Genomic DNA, 18791 nt, shown 5'->3' with positions numbered 1-18791 from the left:
TGTACATTAAAAGGTATTTCTAGACCAGGGTGACCTTGAACTTAAAGATTCGACTGTCTGAGCCTATGAATTCTAGGATCTAAGGCACTTCCAGCAACAATATTCTTTTATGAAGGAAATTTTATAAAAAATATTTTTCTATGAATCTCGTTTATTTTTTAAAGTAAGCCTGCATATCATTCCTTTGTGACTTGCTTGTTTGTTTACAGGGAAAGTCTTACTATGGAGGCCAGCAACTCGGTGGCTGTACCAGGATTATAAAGTTCAGGTTGGTCTCAAACTCAGGATTCTCCCGTGTCTGTCTTCCAAATCCTATAATTTTACATGTGGGCCACCATAACTGCCGTACATTACTTCTTTATAGTAAAAAAAGGAGACAATGAAATATCTCTTTCTCTCTGTGTCTCTGTCTCTCTCTGCCCCCACCCGGCCACCTGCCTACCTACCTAACTACTTACCTATTTAATATATCTTCCTAGGTGTCAAATCTGATTTGAAACTTCCTATCTCAGAGTGGTAAGTTAGTCACTATGGGAAGGTCCCCGAGGGCTCAAGTTTTTGGCTTAAATTCTTTGTTTTAGATCCACCATGCTGTAGATGCTTGCTACTATGGATGGCTTCCCTGCTGCCATGCCTTCTCCACTCCGTGGACTGTATTTCCTTACACTTTGAGTCAGAATAAATCCTTTGACATTTAAATGGACTGTGTCAGGTATTTGGTAGTAAGGGTGGAAGGTCACTGCTGTGATTAAATTGACCATGTTCTTTATATGATTTTGGAAATTTGGAAGTGGTTGGAATTGTAGGCTAGAGAGCTCTTAAATGTTGTAAATAAGCAAACTTAACAGGCTATTCTGGTGGGAATGTGGAAGACAAGAATGCTGAAATGAAAGAAATACGTGCAGTGAAAATCAGGCTCATGGAGTCTTAGAAGAAAACAAGGATTCTATGGGAAATTGTGCTAGAGGCCATTTAATCAGGTACTATAATAATAGAAAAGAAACCCTGCTTTAAAACACAATCCATTAAAGGATCCAGGGTGTAAATTCCTTTTTTTATCCTTTTCATTTCAGAGGACCCTCCTTTGAGAATGGGATTACATGGGAAAATGTTTTCTCGGGTTCAGCTATGTAGATGTTCTGAGGGCACTGCTGTTGTGACCAGAGACAGCTGGCTTATGTAACTTTTGTATTTTCGGCAGAACTTGACATTGTTTATACAGTATTAGTTTTGCAGAGATGAAGAATGTTTAAGGGTTATGATTTTCCAGAATGCTGTTTAAACATTCCAAAACCAGGCTGGCAGGAGATGTGAAATACAGTTGAAATATCTGCAAAGTGGCCCTGAGACACCAGTGCATGAAGCCAGGAACATGAAGCCTAATGCAATGAAAGGTCCTTGTTTCCAGAGATTCTGGGAACTGTCAGGCATTTTGGCACAGTGAAAGAAAACGAATGCAGTAGTAATAGCCAGACATGGAACCTTACATCATATAATTTAAGTACCTATGGGACTGAGGAAGGAGGACCTCAATTTGGAGGCCTGCCAGGAATACCTAGAAAGATCTTGTCCAAAAATAAAACAAAGCTCAAAACAATTTAAAAAATACTCCTGACAGCTGAGCTTGGAGCAGTACTCAGTATAACCGGTACTTGGTTTTGGTGATAAATTTAGTTCTATGAACATTAATTAAGGAAATGGAGGATACTGTGAAAACGACAATAACAATCACCAGAGAGGGTATTTCACTTCATTATCATTACATAATAAGCATAGGTGACACTGAGATGAAGAAATAAATTAATGTGAAATTCTGTGAAACAGATAAATGTATCAAAAATGCCTAATTCTAACTGCTTATTGTCTAACATTTTAGAAAGAAAATAGTATTTCAAATCTCACAATTCTGTTTTGCTTCCAACAGGGTCAATAGCAAAAACAAAGCAAAACACACAACAAAAAACTTGAAAAGAATAAAACAAAACAAAAAGAACCCTGCCTACGTCTATATAAAAATGAAAAAGCTAGACATTAAGGAACTAGAAAAGAAACTGGTTACAAATATACATAGAGAGGGGCCCGGAAAGATGGTTAAGTGGTTAAGAGCACTTGTCACTTTTCTAGAGGACCTAGGTTTGATGCCCAGCACAAATGTAGTAGCCCCTAAATCTCCGTTGACTCCAATTCCAAGGAATCTGATCTATTCGTCTGACCCCCTTGTGTACTAGGAAACAGATACGGTGTACAAATATACATGTAGCCAAGACATGCACACATACAAATTAAAAGTAAGTCTGAAAAATATCCATAGAGTTTAGGCATTTGATAAGATTATCACAATAGTCTGGAGTGCTGAAAAAACGTCAGCTGAACACTGACATGCATCTCTGAGAGTCCAACAATGTCAGCTTGATTTATTTTAGGGAATAGTGACATTTTGTACTTTTTTATTTGAAGTTTCTCATTTTTTTCTCTTTCTGTTTCTACTTCTCTCTTTCTCTCATTCTGTTCTTTTTAATTTGTAGTAATATGGAGGGAAACCCAGACACTGTGCTTGCTAGCTAAGTGTTCAATAACAGAGCTATCTACTTCTCAGCCATGAAATCATCCAAGATTTAAATGTTCCAAATGAATTTTAAAAAGAAGCCATCCTCAGTTAAACCACAACAATATTATTTACCTACTGTTAGGCTATTACTTAAAAGAGGATTTGGCAGATGCCCATGGTTTTCAGGATGTCTTGGGAAGCACTGGTTTTACCCAGTTGCGGCAGCAGCATCACACTAAAATAAAGGTAAGTGCTGGTGGAAAATTATTGTTTTGGGCATTCTTTCTTTAGAAGTCTTTATGAATCTGCTCTCATTCTGAATCAGAGAGAAGAAGATGTTACTTGTCCAAAAATCAATATAAAATTCAGAGCCAGGATGAATTATTTGTACAGGAAAATATACTTATAGTCATTTACAAAAAAAGAGATTAGATTTCTTTGGCTAAGGATACCACTGTAAAATTGTCTCTGTGAAAAATATGGAAGAAATAACATTCACCATACATCATTTTAGCATAGAATATTTTCTAGAAACATGCTGGTTTAGATTATATCATTGCTACTACTAGCATGGATCCATGGAGGGTTCCTGAAATCCTTTCAGTAGTTCCCAAGGCAGATTTTACTAATACTATTAAAACATTGTTTGCCTTTCCTCTACACTGACATTTTCATCGATGCCCCAATGGTGGCTTAACAGGACAAAACTGAGGAAGTGAATCGGAACAGGATAGTCACTGAATATTATTTACTGATTTGTACAGCTTTGTACAAAGCTAGTTTCACTTAATATTGAATGAAACAGTTAATATTAATCTAACAAATTAAGACTTCATTCCTGATTTTGATAAAATGGGTGGTATGAATTATATACTTTTGTTATATAGCAAAGGATGTTACTAACTCAAAAACAAAAACAAAACAAGAAACAAAACAAAACCCCAACTAGCTCATTTTTACAGAGCACATAATTCTTGAAATAATCAGGGAGCAATTGATGAAGTAAAATTATTCAGAGTTATAAATTTAATAGATAATATTTTTACAAATGAATATTATCTAAAGAAAGCTGAAACATTTACTGCATCCCCCCTTTTTGTGTCAAATACTTGCTCCTAAGCAGAAATCGGAAACAATATATATACACCGAAATATCCAAATGACAAATACACATGTTGCTAAATTATTCCTAGGGAAAAGATTCGCTCAAATTTGAGGTACATAAATTATGAGTATGGAATAGTACAAACAGGGTTTTAGATTATTATATTTCAAGAAACCTTTAATATATATATATATATATATATATAATTTTCTGTTTTTCATTACATGTGAAGTCATACGTTAGTGTATCATGACAGCCTACTCTGGAGATGCCTGTGTCTCTCTTCTGCGCTGGGTTAGAGGTGGGCTGACATACCCTTTGGGCTTTTATGTGGACGCTAGAAAACAAAGCTTTGGTCTTAGTGGCTGAAAGAACAGCACTTCACACACTGAGCCATATCACTCAAGATTATTGTGCTCAAAACAAACAAACAAACCAACCAACCCTTAAAAGAAGTCCTATGTCTGCATGCCGTTTGAATGCCAGACACTATTATATGAACAGAACATGGCTTTCATGAAAATACTTCAATTATGTTCTTTTAAACAACTACATAAATTTTACTCAATTAGATACCAATAGTGTTAACATTTTCTTTCTAAGCATAACAAAACAATTTCCTGGTAACGTTAGGGACAGATTCCTTTCCCTCTGATCATAAAATAGCTTTTCTAATTTTATACCACAAGGGAACATGGTGGCTAAAATCTACATTACCTTGTAAAAAGGTTAAAAATTCAGATTCTTAGAAAAGATAACGAAGTCTGTCCTTAAAATATTCTCTATTTTGACAATATTTAAAAAGAATTATGAATGCATTGAAATTTTAGATTTCGCTCCTCTTTTAGTCTTGTCATTATTTTCAAGTTTTTTTCTTCATTTCCTTTTTTTTGTTTCTAAAGATTTTGCTGTTTGTCATAACTGAAAATGAGCACTGAGGTAAGTTGTAAACCATGCTAATTAAAAATAAGTTATAGACTTGCTCTTTTATCAACCTTTTCTTGAAAGACCATCATCAACATGGAACTTGGGCACTCTATACACTGTATACATTTCTTTAGAAATTTCTTATCAGTTCATTTCTTTGGCTTATGCACTATTTTGTTAATGGGCAATTAAAAAGGCCCACATTTGTTCTTAAGAACTTCTGTACTTCCACAAAGCACACGGCGTGGCATTCATTCGAGTAAGAATTCATTATAAGAAACTATCTGATAAAAAAAAATTTTCCTGATGAAAATAAAATACTAAATGATTTCACCAAGTACATATTGCTAAAGGAAACTTCATTCTATGAACATTGTTACCTTTCAATATCGACTATTGTTGTGAGACTGATGAATAAGCAACAAGTACAAAACCAACACAGTATATTTTACAGAGAATTTTTTTTATAGATAGAAGAATCCTAAAGGATCAAAACAGAAGCAAAGATATAATATGCAATACATACACATACACACATGCACACACACATGTTAAATGTCTGATACAGTCATCTAGTGAAATCACTGCCCATTTGTACACCAGCAGAAAGATTTTCATCTTAGATAATATTCAGTATTAAAACTTATGGAAATAACTAAAACTCTCCAGAAAAAAATCATTAGATTTGATTCATTGTCACTTTAATTTATGTTTTTCAGGTGGTCTTGCTATGTAGCCTAGGTTGGTCTTGAGCGTGTTATTTTGTGTTTATCCAGTGCTGGGGAATAAACAAGTCCTAGAACATGTTTTTCAGATTTTCTATTATTGAGCTACACCCTAAATCTTTCATTTAAGTTTTCACAAAGAATCACTTGAATGAATTTGAAAATAATTATCCAAATATTCTACATCTTGTTGATGAATTATAACATTTAATTATACTTCATTATAATTTGTAGTAGCATGTTTTGTTTTCCACATCAGTAAATACTGTCTCTGGCTCATTACTCCTTTCTTCCAGCCTGGCAAAGATCGTCTCAAATAGACAAACACTCAGAAGCACTACCCATCTTGCACACTGTGGTGAGGTTTCTAAGTAAAGAAGCAAGTGCTGACATCCACATCTTTTATTACCGGGCCAAGAGCTCCTTCTAAAACTGATCTCTGAAGACTGTATGGTATTTCACATGCAAAGAAAACCCATTTGCACATATATTTCTATACATGACACACTTTATGCTTAATCTGAATCATAGGTGATTCAATAGGGCTGATGAATATGTAATAAATTATAAATATTATAACCAAAATGCAGTAATATGGATGGAAATTTTAAGATGTACTTTCAAATATGCATAGAACAGCACTCCTTGCATACTTCACAAATACCTCAGACTGAACACTTTAAAATCAAAAATCCTTAGAAAACCTTGAAAAATTAGTTATTCTTTATATCCTAATACCGTCAATACTATTATCTTAGAAACTTAAGGATCATTCTTTTTCATCTTCCTTTCTGCTACAAATTTTTATGATGCTGAATTAAAATAAATAATTCCTTCAGATAGAGTTAAGTGGCAACATCTATGTATGGATTTGAAATATAACTCCAGGGGAAATATGGTGGGGTTAGGGAATCCATGCTTAAAAAAAATTAATGTATTTGAAATCAGATGCCGATCACTGAATTAAAGGAAACTCATATAATAATGAAAACATTTACAGAAAAATTATAAATAAGAAACAAGTAATCATTATTGGTGAATATGACTTCAAAATGTCAACTCAGACAAAAATTAACTTTTGGCTTTCATTCATTCTTCATGTTTCTGTTGAAATATTGGTCTTTAAGGATATCTTATCATCTTTACTCTTTTTAAATATTGATTTTCAAAATAGTTTATTATACTAGTATTTTAACCCCACATTTCAATTTTATTTCAAAAATTAAACAAGAACAAAATTTCATTTTCTGGTTTCTCTCCTTACTTCTTCCTTCTTTCATTCCCCTGCCTTCCTTCTTGTTTTTTGAGACATGTTCTTACTTTGTTTCCCAGGCTGTCCTGGAACTTACTATATGGCCCAAACTGCCTCATTTCTTGAGGGCTGAAATTGCAAGCAAAAGATATTAGACTTAGCTAATAATTATAATTTTCAGGCATATATTCTTGTACTAGTAAAATTTTATAAAAATAATATCCTTTTTAGATAGAAAAAAGAGTGCTTTACTTGAATTTATGATCAGTTTGTACATGTAAATATCAACTAATAAAAACATCAAAAGAAGCTCAATTAAAGTCTTTAAATAGGCTCAATAATTTTATACACGTTAAAACACTTTCATTTTGGAATTTTGCTTTGGAGAAATTAGAAGTACAAGTGATTCTTAAAACTATATTTGTTATCCTCTTTGTAACATAAAAAGATAGAGTGTTTTGAGAGCTAAGAACAATTTCATGTAACTATATTTAGACTAAACTATTTTTCAAATATATTTATGATAGACCATATTTATAAAAAGGAGAATTATATGATCAGTAGTTTTTTTCATTTTCAGCTGCTAGGTCTTAATATATGGTAGATTAAAATATCTTATAGTGAACTTAAATTTTAGTTTTAAATATTTTGTGGACTTTTTAAAAAGGTTTAGTTTCGACAATCAGAATTTAATGCCATCTAAATTATACATTATTTTACTTAAATGATATAATAAAATTGGTAAGATTTTTTTTTATGTAACTCAGATCTTCATGTTTTCATTTAAAATTTGGTTGGTACCCAAGTACCACTAATATTTTATGATAGAATGTTTTCATAGTTTTCCTTTTTGAAGATTTATAACATCTATTTTTAAATGATAAAATTATTTATAACTTATATTGAGACCTACCTAAATACAGTGATATACAAATATAGCAACAGTATCATCATGAAGATTATCCTGAATATTCCATTATATATGATTTAATGTAAAACAAACTAAATTATAACATTAAAAATTTTAAGACAGTTGCTAGTGAAATGGAATTATAACTCATAAGACTACAGAAAACTTGGAGTTGAAAAAGACAACTATACTTGCTTTTAAATCTGGTGATGGAGAAAAAGGTCAGTTTGAAAATACCATATTTTTAGAATAAATTTAATATATAACATGATAACAAAACAATGTTTCATTAAATAAGAAACTTTTTGGTCACAAGATTAGTCCCCTCATAAAGGGAACTTGAAAGAACAATTGAGTGATTTATACACAGAGATATTCAAGAAGATAGGTATAATGGTATGAAAGCTTGCTCATTACCATGCACACAAACACTAAGCTGCAAATAGTGTCTAATCTTTCCTGCACCACAATTCAGAGACAGAGTATAGACAACTAAAAAAAGAAACTCCCACCCTTTCCCAAAGGTTGGCATTAAAACTTTCTTTCTAACAAATTTAGTTTTGTTTCCAAATAAAAGGCAGCAACATTCCAAGTTGAGTCTGTTTGAAAAACGAGTTTTTGGAATGATACTAGAACAGGTAGGCACCCTACCCTGAAGTTAAAAAAAATCCCCTATAGTATCTTGTTAATATTGCTGATTCCTGGCCCAAAATACATTTATTCTCAGAATAATTTTTTCAACTACATTGATATGTTTCCTAAAAACAACAGCCCTACTAGGAAGAACAGAGGTAATCTTTACCCGTGATATAGGAGCAAGCACAGTGTAAAAAATGGCTACTGTCCTGATAAGATCATCTATGACCATGGGTGGTATGTAATAACTCATTTTTACCAGTATTCTGCATGCAATCCAACCTTGACAAGCAGGGAAAACATTTGTTAGTTTTCTCAGAATTCATAATAGCAAAACATAAGACTCAAGTAACTATACTTACTTTTGGTGTTGGACAAGAAGCTGTAGAGAGGCGAGATGTAGCCTGGGCACGGGGCGACTCTGAAGGAGTAGTGCTAAGGGAGGCTGTGTCTCGTGGGAGCACCTGAACGCCACGAGAAATGATGGAGTCTGGAATCTAAACAAGAATGACTATTGTTTAACATATGAAAAGCCCAAGAAAAATCAGTACTCATCATTGATTGTTTTTAATCATTCTTTGTTGTTGAGCTCTCATTCAATTGGTGTCACTTATTATATATAAGCAGATACAATATTTGATTTATACATTTTAATATTTATATTTTTGTCAAATAAAATATGAAACAATTTAGTGAGAAGTTGTCCAGAAATGTGATTAGGAGGGAATATATGCTACACAATAACTAGCTTTGCCATTTAATAGTTTGAACTCTTGAGCAAGAAATTCCTCAATATTTATCATCTCATTTTCCATCATTTCATTCTCTCTTCTTCTAACTGACTTTATGGTCAACTAGCTACTTTGTACTCTTGGATTTTCAGTTGGGTTCTAGAGGTCAAGGCCTGGCATGAGACCAAGGGTTAGAGGAGAATAGGTTTTGCATTTATTTTTCTTGCTTCATCCCTAGCAGTTGAGAGTTCAGATGTGCCTCTTAACTACAGACCATAGTTCTGCTCATGTATATACAGCTCTCTCTATGTATGGCAATAAATTTCCTAGAACTCTCAGGATCCCTTTTGACACAATTCAACAGTAGGGTTTTGGTTACTAATTCCATAGGAATCCACATTGCCTTTCTGCTTTCTCTAAATTCAGTCCAAACATTTTTGCCTTTATTAAAAAACCAATTACTTTTTTTTTCTTTTTTTTTTTTTTCGGAGCTGGGGACCGAACCCAGGGCCTTGCGATTGCTAGGCAAGCGCTCTACCACTGAGCCAAATCCCCAACCCCAAAAAACCAATTACTTAAGTGTGCAATCTTACTTTTACTATAACTCTGAAAAATATTTCATTTCAGCAACATATTTTTTATCTGAAAAATGAGGATAATTACAGCATCTGGTTTCTTGGATCATTTTAATGGTTAAGTAAGATAATGTACATAAATTACTTAGCAGTTTGAAATAGTAAATATTTAATAACTGTTGGCTATTAGCATATATCTATGGTGAAGGCTATTATGACTGAATATCACTTTCCAAAAATATAAACAACATAAGAAATAATGTACATAATTTTAAATATAAATATTTATGTTATCAAATTTATTACTTTAAACTTATGAATAATTTATTTTGTGCTCGAGTATTAGACACAGATTGCCAGTTTAAGAATGTGAACTTGAGCCAGCAGCAAATCACTGAACTGAGAACAGGACCCCTGTTAGAGGAATCAGAGAAAGGACTGAAAGAGCTTGAAGGGGCTCGAGACCCCATATGAACAACAATGCCAACCAACCAGAGCTTCCAGGGACTAAGCCACTACCCAAAGACTATACATGGACTGACCCTGGACTCCAACTGCATACGTAGCAATGAATAGCCTAGTAAGAGCACCAGTGGAAGGGGAAGCCCTTGGTCCTGCCAAGACTGAATCTCCAGTGAATGTGATTGTTGGGGGGAGGGTGGTAATCGGGGGAGGATGGGGAGGGGATCACACATGGGGGGGGGTTAAGGGGCTGTTGGCCTGGAAACCAGGAAGGGGAATAACAATCAAAATGTAAATAAGAAATGCTCAAGTTAATAAAGATGAAAAAAAAAAAGAGAGAGAATGTGAACTTGAGGATGTAAATACCTAGAAAAATCTACCGAGAATCTTGAGAGGCTACATCAGGCTGTGAATCAGGCAGACAATTTCCACTTTCCTTCCTGCCCTCCATTAAAGCATCTCTAGTCTTACCTGAGCCCTGTAGCAGCTGGCTTTCAGGTGCCACTCCTCCTACCATGCCTCCATTCTATAGGGACCCCTGCCTCTCAGAGGGGATTCAGCTTAGCTGAGTCTTTCCTATGGACCCTCTTAATCCTCTCTTCTAGGCCATCCCTATTACTTATGTCAGCTACTGACATGTAGAAACACTCTTTCAGGGACAAATGGTGGCAACACCTGGCTAGGACTCAGGTAGGAAATCCTTGCTATTCTTCTTGTCTTCCATTATAATGCCTCTACCATAATCTCTCCATATTTACCCTGCAGCAGGCTGCTTGCAAGTGCCCTTCCTCCTATATCAACACTAGAAACGCCAACTCTTGCTAAAGACTCAGGATTCACCTAGTTATTTCATCCCTGTCTCTACAGACACATCCTTTGTACTACTGAAACTTACTTGGAGCATCTACTCTCACTCCACCTCCAACTTACTGGAGATATGGCCACTTGGTATGGACAGAATCCCTTTAGCTCTTTCCCAAAGTTCCTCTCAGCATTTTCTCCTAGCACATCTCTATTTCTCTCTGCCACCCACCAACTTGAAAAGGCACCAGGGGCACATGTACAAGATTCTGAGAGCAATAGCAACTAAAGAACAGAACACCCATGCAACAAAGGCAAGAGCAGGATACTAATAAGAAGTAAATAACAAAGAAAGAATATTAAAAGCTGCAAGGGCAAAAGACCAAGGAATTAAAAAGCAGACCCAATAGAATAGCATCTCATTTCTTAGTGGAAAATCTGAAAGCTAGAAGGAACTGGAGAGAGGTTCTTCATACTCTGGGATCACATATGCCAGTTTACATATTACAGATTACATAGCAAAACTATCAACCAGAACAAAGAAAGACAGTCTATAATAAACCAAAATTGAACTGTACCTATCTACCAATCCAGTGCTATAGAAAGTACTAGAAAACTCAAGCTGAAAGCATTAGCCAGACCCCCAAAACACAAGGAATAAATAATCCCAGACCAGTAAGTAAATAGGGGGAGGGAAGCCCCTCACCATAATAACAAAACAACAGGAATCAAGAAACGTTGCTCATTGTTAACCCCCAACATCAATGGTCTCTATTTCACAATAAAAAGCCACGTACTAATATATTAGATGCAAGACAGGATTTATTCTTCTGCTGGACTCAAGAAACACACCTTAACATCAAGGATAAACATCACCTTAGGGCAAAAGAATGGAAAAAGATAATCCAAACAAATGGACCCAAGAAACAAGCAGGTATAGCCTGAGAAAATAGATTTCAAAGCAAAACTAATCAGAAGAGATGGGAAGGATACTACATAGTCATAAAAGGAAAAAAAAAAACAACAAAAAAGTTCAATGAACAGGTTATTGTGATTCCAAACAACTATGCACCAAACACAGGGATACCAAGCTCACAAAAGATATGGTACTAAAGCTAAAATCACATATTAACTCTCATAAAATGATAGTTGGTGACTTTCCTATCTCATTCTTGCCAACAGACAAAATACCAAAACAGAAACAAAAAAGACAAACACTGGAGTTAAATAACATCATAAATGAAATGAAAAGAGCAGATATTTACAGAACATTTTACACAAATACAAAAATGCTTCTTCTCATAAGCTCATAGTAAATTCTCTACTAATTGACTATATGCACCACCGCAGCAGACATTACAAAATTAAATTAACACCTTGTATCCTATTTGACCAAAATGGATTAAAGCTGCATACTATCACCAACAAAAGGTATACATTTTCATGGAAAATAAACAACTCACTACTAAATAAAAAATAGGTCAAGATAGAAATTAAGAAGGAAATTAAAAATTTAAAACATGAATGAAAATGAAAATATAACATACCCAAATCAATGGGATTCAACAAAGGTGGTTCTCTAAGAGGCAAATTCATACCATTAATTGCCTAAATAGAAAAACTGGGGAGCATTCAGAGCCTGCCCCACATGTGGCCCATACATATACAGCCACCCAATTACACAAGATGGATGAAGCAAAGAAGTGCAGGCCGACAGGAGCCGGATGTAGATCTCTCCCGAGAGACACAGCCAGAATACAGCAAATACAGAGGCGAATGCCAGCAGCAAACCACTGAACTGAGAACAGGACCCCCTTTGAAGGAATCAGAGAAAGAATTGGAAGAGCTTGAAGGGGCTTGAGACCCCTTATGAACAACAATGCCAAGCAACCAGAGCTTCCAGGGACTAAGCCACTACCTAAAGACTATACATGGACTGACCCTGGACTCTGACCTCATAGGTAGCAATGAATATCCTAGTAAGAGCACCAGTGGAAGGGGAAGCCCTGGGTCCTGCTAAGACTGAACCCCCAGTGAACTAGATTGTTGGGGGGAGGGCGGCAATGGGGTGAGGATGGGGAGGGGAACACCCTTAGCAAAGGGGTGGGGGAGGGATTAGGGGGATGTTTGTCCGGAAACCGGGAAAGGGAATAACACTCGAAATGTATATAAGAAATACTCAGGTTAATAAAAAAAAAAAAAAAGGAAAAAAAAAAAAGAAAAATTGGGGAGATTTCATATTAGCAATTTAGCATTACAGCTGTAAACTCTAATATAAAACAGATAGATAACACTGAAAATAGATAGATAGCATGAAATAAGGAACTCTGAATGAAAAATCAATAAAATAGAATATAACAATACATAGAATCAATGAAATCAATACAATTTGTATACCCTTAGTTAAATTAAGTAAAAAAAACAAAAACAGCATCTTCCAAAAAATTGTGTTGGTCAACTGGGATGGCTGCATGTAGAAGAATGCAAATAGATCTATATTTATCACTCTGATCTAAAGTCAATTCTAAATGGATAAAGGGTCTCAACATAAGATCAGATACATGGAATCTGACAGACGAGAAAGTGGCGCTAGCCTTGAATCCAGTGGCATGGGAAAACACTTTCTACACAGAACACCAATAACACAGGGGCTAAGATCAACAGTTAATGAATGGGACCTCATTAAACTGAAAAGCTTTTCCAGAGTAAGGGACATCATTCAGACAAAGCAGCAGGGTACAGAATAGGAAAAGATCTTTACCAATCCATGTCCAAAAGAGGGTAAATATTTGCTGATGTTAAGGGGCAAACAACCCCACAGGAAGGCTAGCAGTCTCAACCAGATCCCAGGGAGTTCCCAGAGATCAGAAGAATACAGCACACATGGGCCAGTCTGACGCCCCTAACACAGACATAGCAGAGGTCTGCCTGGTCTCCTTAGTGGGAGATGATGTGTTTAATCCTCTAGAGACTTGAGGCTCCAGGGAAGGGGAAGGTCTGGTGGAGGTGAGCAGCACCCTTTTGGAGGCAAGGGGGAGGAGGAATAGGATGAGGAACTGTTGAAGCGGGTATGGGGCAATGACTGGAACGTAAATAAATAAAAATAAAAAAAATACACTATTCTACAAACATAAATAATAAAAACCAGAGCAAGAAGAAAACAAATGACCCATTAAAAATGGGGTAACAGAGTTTACTCAAAAGAGGAAAAACAAACAGCTGAAAGGTTCTTAAAGGAATATTTGATATCCTTTGTCATCAAGAAAATGATAATCAAACTACTTTACGATTTGATCTTATACCAGTCAGAATGTCCAAGTTCAATAAAAAAATGACAGCTTATTCTGGAGAAGATGTCAAGTAGGAGGGACATTCATCCATTGATGGTGGGAGTGCATAAGTGTACAGCTAATGTGTAAATCAGTGTGACAAGATTCATCAAGAAGTTAGGAACAGATAAGCCTCAAGATCCATCTATGCCACTCTTGGGCAAAGACACAAAGGATTCTATGATGTCATTCTTCTGAGACACTTGCTCAGTCACGTTCATTGCTGCTCAATTCAGAACAGCCAAAACCTGGAAAAAGATAGTACACCTGTCAATGGATAAATGGATAACAAAGATGTGGCTCATTTACACAATGGAATATCACTCAATTGTTAAAAATAATGAAATTATGAAATTTACAGGTAAATGGAGGGAATCAGAACAAAAAATCCTCAAGTGAAGTAACTCAAACCCGAAATTAGGTGAACTAACTCACACTCAAAAAGACAAATACAGTATGCATTTACTTATATGTGCACGTTAGCTCTCAAGTCTTTGATAAGCAGGCTACATTCTATATCACGGAAATTTTGTAAGGGGTAGAGAGAGGGTTGGATCTCACTAGGAAAGGGAAATAGAATAGATATGGACGGAGGGGGTAGGGACTAGAATGTGAAGATAAAACGGGGAAGAGGAAAGGGGTTCTGAAGGAGGGAGTGGGGAGGGTCAATTAAAAGTCAGGGCCATTTGAGAGATTTTTTATGTGTGAAATCCAATACAGTAGAAACTTCATAAAATATATACATATATGAAAATGACCTAAATGGAATTGCTAAGTAACAGGTAAGATGGTACTTCAAATGGACGTCTCTCATCTCCATTTCCGGGAATGGATTATAGCTAATACAGTTATTAGCCAGAGGGGCCCCATGAGCCAGGTTATTGACAAAATTATTGGTTGTTTGCCATAAACAGATGGTAAGACCCTATTGCTTAATACAACACTTGTAAAACTCATTTACATGAGATGTAGGATTTGTGTCCCTGTAGCCTTCACCCAGTGCTACGAGTGGTCACACTAACAACCCAGTCACAAACTCTTCCGTCTAAAGGTGAGCCTGCCTGTAAGATGCACTCTACAATAGTGGCATAAAGCTTGTGGGACCAACCAACCAATGTCTGATGGATTTAAGGATTATCCCATGGGACAGAACCCACTTCACTGTTCTAGTGTCCATGAACCTGAAACCATATAGGCTAGTGTGATAGTTTGTATATGCTTGGCTCAGGGAGTGGCACTATTAGGAGATGTGGCCTTGTAGGTGTGTCACTGTGGGCGTGGGCTTAAGACTCTCATTCTAGCTGTCTGGAAGTCAGTCTTCCACTATCAGCCTTCAGGTGAAGATGTAGAACTCATGGCTCCTCCTGTACCAAGCTGTCTGGATACTGCTATGTTCCTGCTTTGAAGTTAATGGACTCAACCTATGAACCTGTAAGCCAACCTCAATTAAATGTTGTCTTTGATAAGAATTGCCTTGGTCATGGTGTCTGTTCACAGCAGCAAAATCCTAAGAGAACTACTCACTTAGAGGAAAACCAAGTATGACAATTCTTCAAAAGGAACATAGCAATAAAATGACTCCCAATGACATCTGCTGTATCCATTGGTCAGTGTCTCTCAGACATATCAGAAAAGCCCTCTCCTGAAGTAGATGGGAACTAATCAGATAACTACAACTAGAAAATACGTAGAGGGACCTTGGATTACTTAGGCCCAATTAAAGGCTTAGGGAACCCTGTAGAACAACAGTAGGGAAGACTGTAAGAGACTGAGTAAAGGACAACAAGGAAACAAGGCCTTCTGAACACAGCAGGAGTAAGGCACATAAGAATTCACAGAGACCTGCAAAGGTCTCAGTCTGATAGGACCCAGTGGTGAAAGGGGAAGAGGACACAGCCCATTTCCCTAACTCAAAACCATCTCTAATTGATACTGACTTGCAAATGCATTTTCTCCAATGGATCTAATTAGTTATACGAACCACCTTTAAGGGCAGGCCCCACATCCAGAAGTAGATGGCCAACACAAAGTAAACTCCATGGTATTTTTGGAGGTTCTTTCTCAGCAACAGCCCACCCTCACCCATGCCCTCACTGATCCTTTGTGTATATATTATCTTTCCCCATTTTGTGTTTTTATGGGATTTTTGTGTATGTACCTGCAAATGTATGTACTTCTTGAACTTTTTGTTGTTGTTTTTTTTTTTTTTTTTTGGTTTCATCACATTTAATAAGCACATAGGGAACCAGTATATCCACTTTTCAACTTCTACATATTGTACATAGTATAGACTATATGACATAATATGTTACATGTAATTATTAAATAAAGATGACTAAAGCAACTTTAGATTTAGCTATATATATTATTAGATTAGATATTATTAATAGTTTAAATTCCTTCTTTTAGGCGGGAAGTGTTAACAGAGTTAAAAGGCAGTTCACACACTGCAAGAAGGAATGTGAGAAAAGTTTACTGAAAACAGTCTGATATAAAACAAATAAAAGATCTTTTAATGTCCAGCAAGAAAGTTAACAATCCAATCTAATAATATAAAAATATATACTTATGTACATGATAACCTGTCACCAAAGCAAATAGGCATGTGAAGGCATGTACAACATCATACGTTGGAAAATTCCAAATTCAAACAATATCACTGCATAACTAGTCTAATAACACGAATCCAAAACAGAAACCCCCAAAGCATTAAAACTTCCTTCTTTCTACTAAAAGGGGTACAAGGTGGTAAAAGACTTTGACTGCTTCTTATAAAATCAAATATAACTTCACCACTATATTTGCCGACCAGCTCTTTGGTAATTACTCAAATATGTTAGCAACTTATTTTCCCAGGGAAGCCTGCTCCTGAGTGCCTACAGGGGATTTGTTCATAATTATCAAAACATTGACGAAGCAATCAACATGCTTTCCAGCGGGTGAATAGAAAAACACAGGAGGGTACACTCATGAATGTATGGTCTGATGAAGAGAAACAGAGCCACATAAAAACACAAGACATTTTAAACAATATATCCAAGCAAAGGATGTCACATAAAAAATAAAAATAAATGTAGATATCATGGATACCCAATGACATTCAGGATAAATACCCTGTGTAAGAAATAAAAAGGATCCTCAGGGCTTGGACATTGAAATCCTTAAGGGGAGTGGGTTGAGAGTAGGTGGTACAGAAGTCCCTCCACAATGTTCAGTATGATTATGTAATAATAGGCTCATGTTACATGGTTTCCAAAATGCACAGAGTGCAGAACCATGCTGAGTGTACTCCTTGGATACCAATGCCTTGGCTCCTTAGAGGTGAGATATTTACAAAGCTTTTTTTTTTCTTTTTTCTTTTTTTTTATTAACTTGAGTATTTCTTATATACATTTCGAGTGTTATTCCCTTTCCCGGTTTCCGGGCAAACATCCCCCTCCCCCCTCCCCTTCCTTATGGGTGTTCCCCTCCCAACCCTCCCCCCATTGCCGCCCTCCCCCCATAGACTAGTTCACTGGGGGTTCAGTCTTAGCAGGACCCAGGGCTTCCCCTTCCACTGGTGCTCTTACTAGGATATTCATTGCTACCTATGGGGTCAGAGTCCAGAGTCAGTCCATGTATAGTCTTTAGGTAGTGGCTTAGTCCCTGGAAGCTCTGGTTGCTTGACATTGTTGTACATATGGGGTCTCGAGCCCCTTCAAGCTCTTCCAGTTCTTTCTCTGATTCCTTCAATGGGGGACCTATTCTCAGTTCAGTGGTTTGCTGCTGGCATTCGCCTCTGTATTTGCTGTATTCTGGCCGTGTCTCTCAGGAGCGATCTACATCCGGCTCCTGTCGGTCTGCACTTCTTTGCTTCATCCATCTTGTCTAATTGGGTGGCTGTATATGTATGGGCCACATGTGGGGCAGGCTCTGAATGGGTGTTCCTTCAGTCTCTGTTTTAATCTTACCTCTCCCTTCCCTGCCAAGGGTATTCTTTTTCCTCATTTAAAGAAGGAGTGAAGCATTCACATTTTGATCATCCGTCTTGAGTTTCGTTTGTTCTAGGGATCTAGGGTAATTCAAGCATTTGGGCTAATAGCCACTTATCAATGAGTGCATACCATGTATGTCTTTCTGTGATTGGGTTAGCTCACTCAGGATGATATTTTCCAGTTCCAACCATTTGCCTACGAATTTCATAAACTCGTTGTTTTTGATAGCTGAGTAATATTCCATTGTGTAGATGTACCACATTTTCTGTATCCATTCCTCTGTTGAAGGGCATCTGGGTTCTTTCCATTTTCTGGCTATTATAAATAAGACTGCGATGAACATAGTGGAACACGTGTCTCTTTTATATGTTGAGGCATCTTTTGGGTATATGCCCAAGAGAGGTATAGCTGGATCCTCAGGCAGTTCAATGTCCAATTTTCTGAGGAACCTCCAGACTGATTTCCAGAATGGTTTTACCAGTCTGCAATCCCACCAACAATGGAGGAGTGTTCCTCTTTCTACACATCCTCGCCAGCATCTGCTGTCACCTGAGTTTTTGATCTTAGCCAATCGCACTGGTGTGAGGTGAAATCTCAGGATTGTTTTGATTTGCATTTCCCTTATGACTAAAGATGTTGAACATTTCTTTAGGTGTTTATCAGCCATTCGGCATTCCTCAGCTGTGAATTCTTTGTTTAGCTCTGAACCCCATTTTTTAATAGGGTTATTTGTTTCCCTGCGGTCTAACTTCTTGAGTTCTTTGTATATTTTGGATATAAGGCCTCTATCTGTTGTAGGATTGGTAAAGATCTTTT

At 36.4% G+C, this 18791-nt stretch overlaps 1 protein-coding gene across 28 annotated transcripts in view; it reads right to left on the bottom strand.

The window, feature by feature from the left end:
• Gphn (gephyrin) overlaps positions 1-18791 on the bottom strand; it is a 532330-nt gene that overhangs the window by 227642 nt on the left and 285897 nt on the right. For all 28 annotated transcript variants that reach the window (XM_087554592.1, XM_087554602.1, XM_087554605.1 and 25 more), the window contains one exon: positions 8466-8600. In XM_087554592.1, coding sequence (XP_087410718.1) covers positions 8466-8600 — 135 coding nt within the window. The remainder of the gene's footprint in view (positions 1-8465; positions 8601-18791) is intronic.

This window comes from Rattus norvegicus, chromosome 6 (assembly GCF_021556685.1).
Source record: "Rattus norvegicus strain SHRSP/BbbUtx chromosome 6, alternate assembly SHRSP_T2T, whole genome shotgun sequence".
In the NCBI taxonomy this organism is placed as follows: Eukaryota; Metazoa; Chordata; class Mammalia; order Rodentia; family Muridae; genus Rattus; species Rattus norvegicus.
Note: the sequence above shows the minus strand (reverse complement) of the source record. Positions and strands in the feature narration are given on the sequence as shown.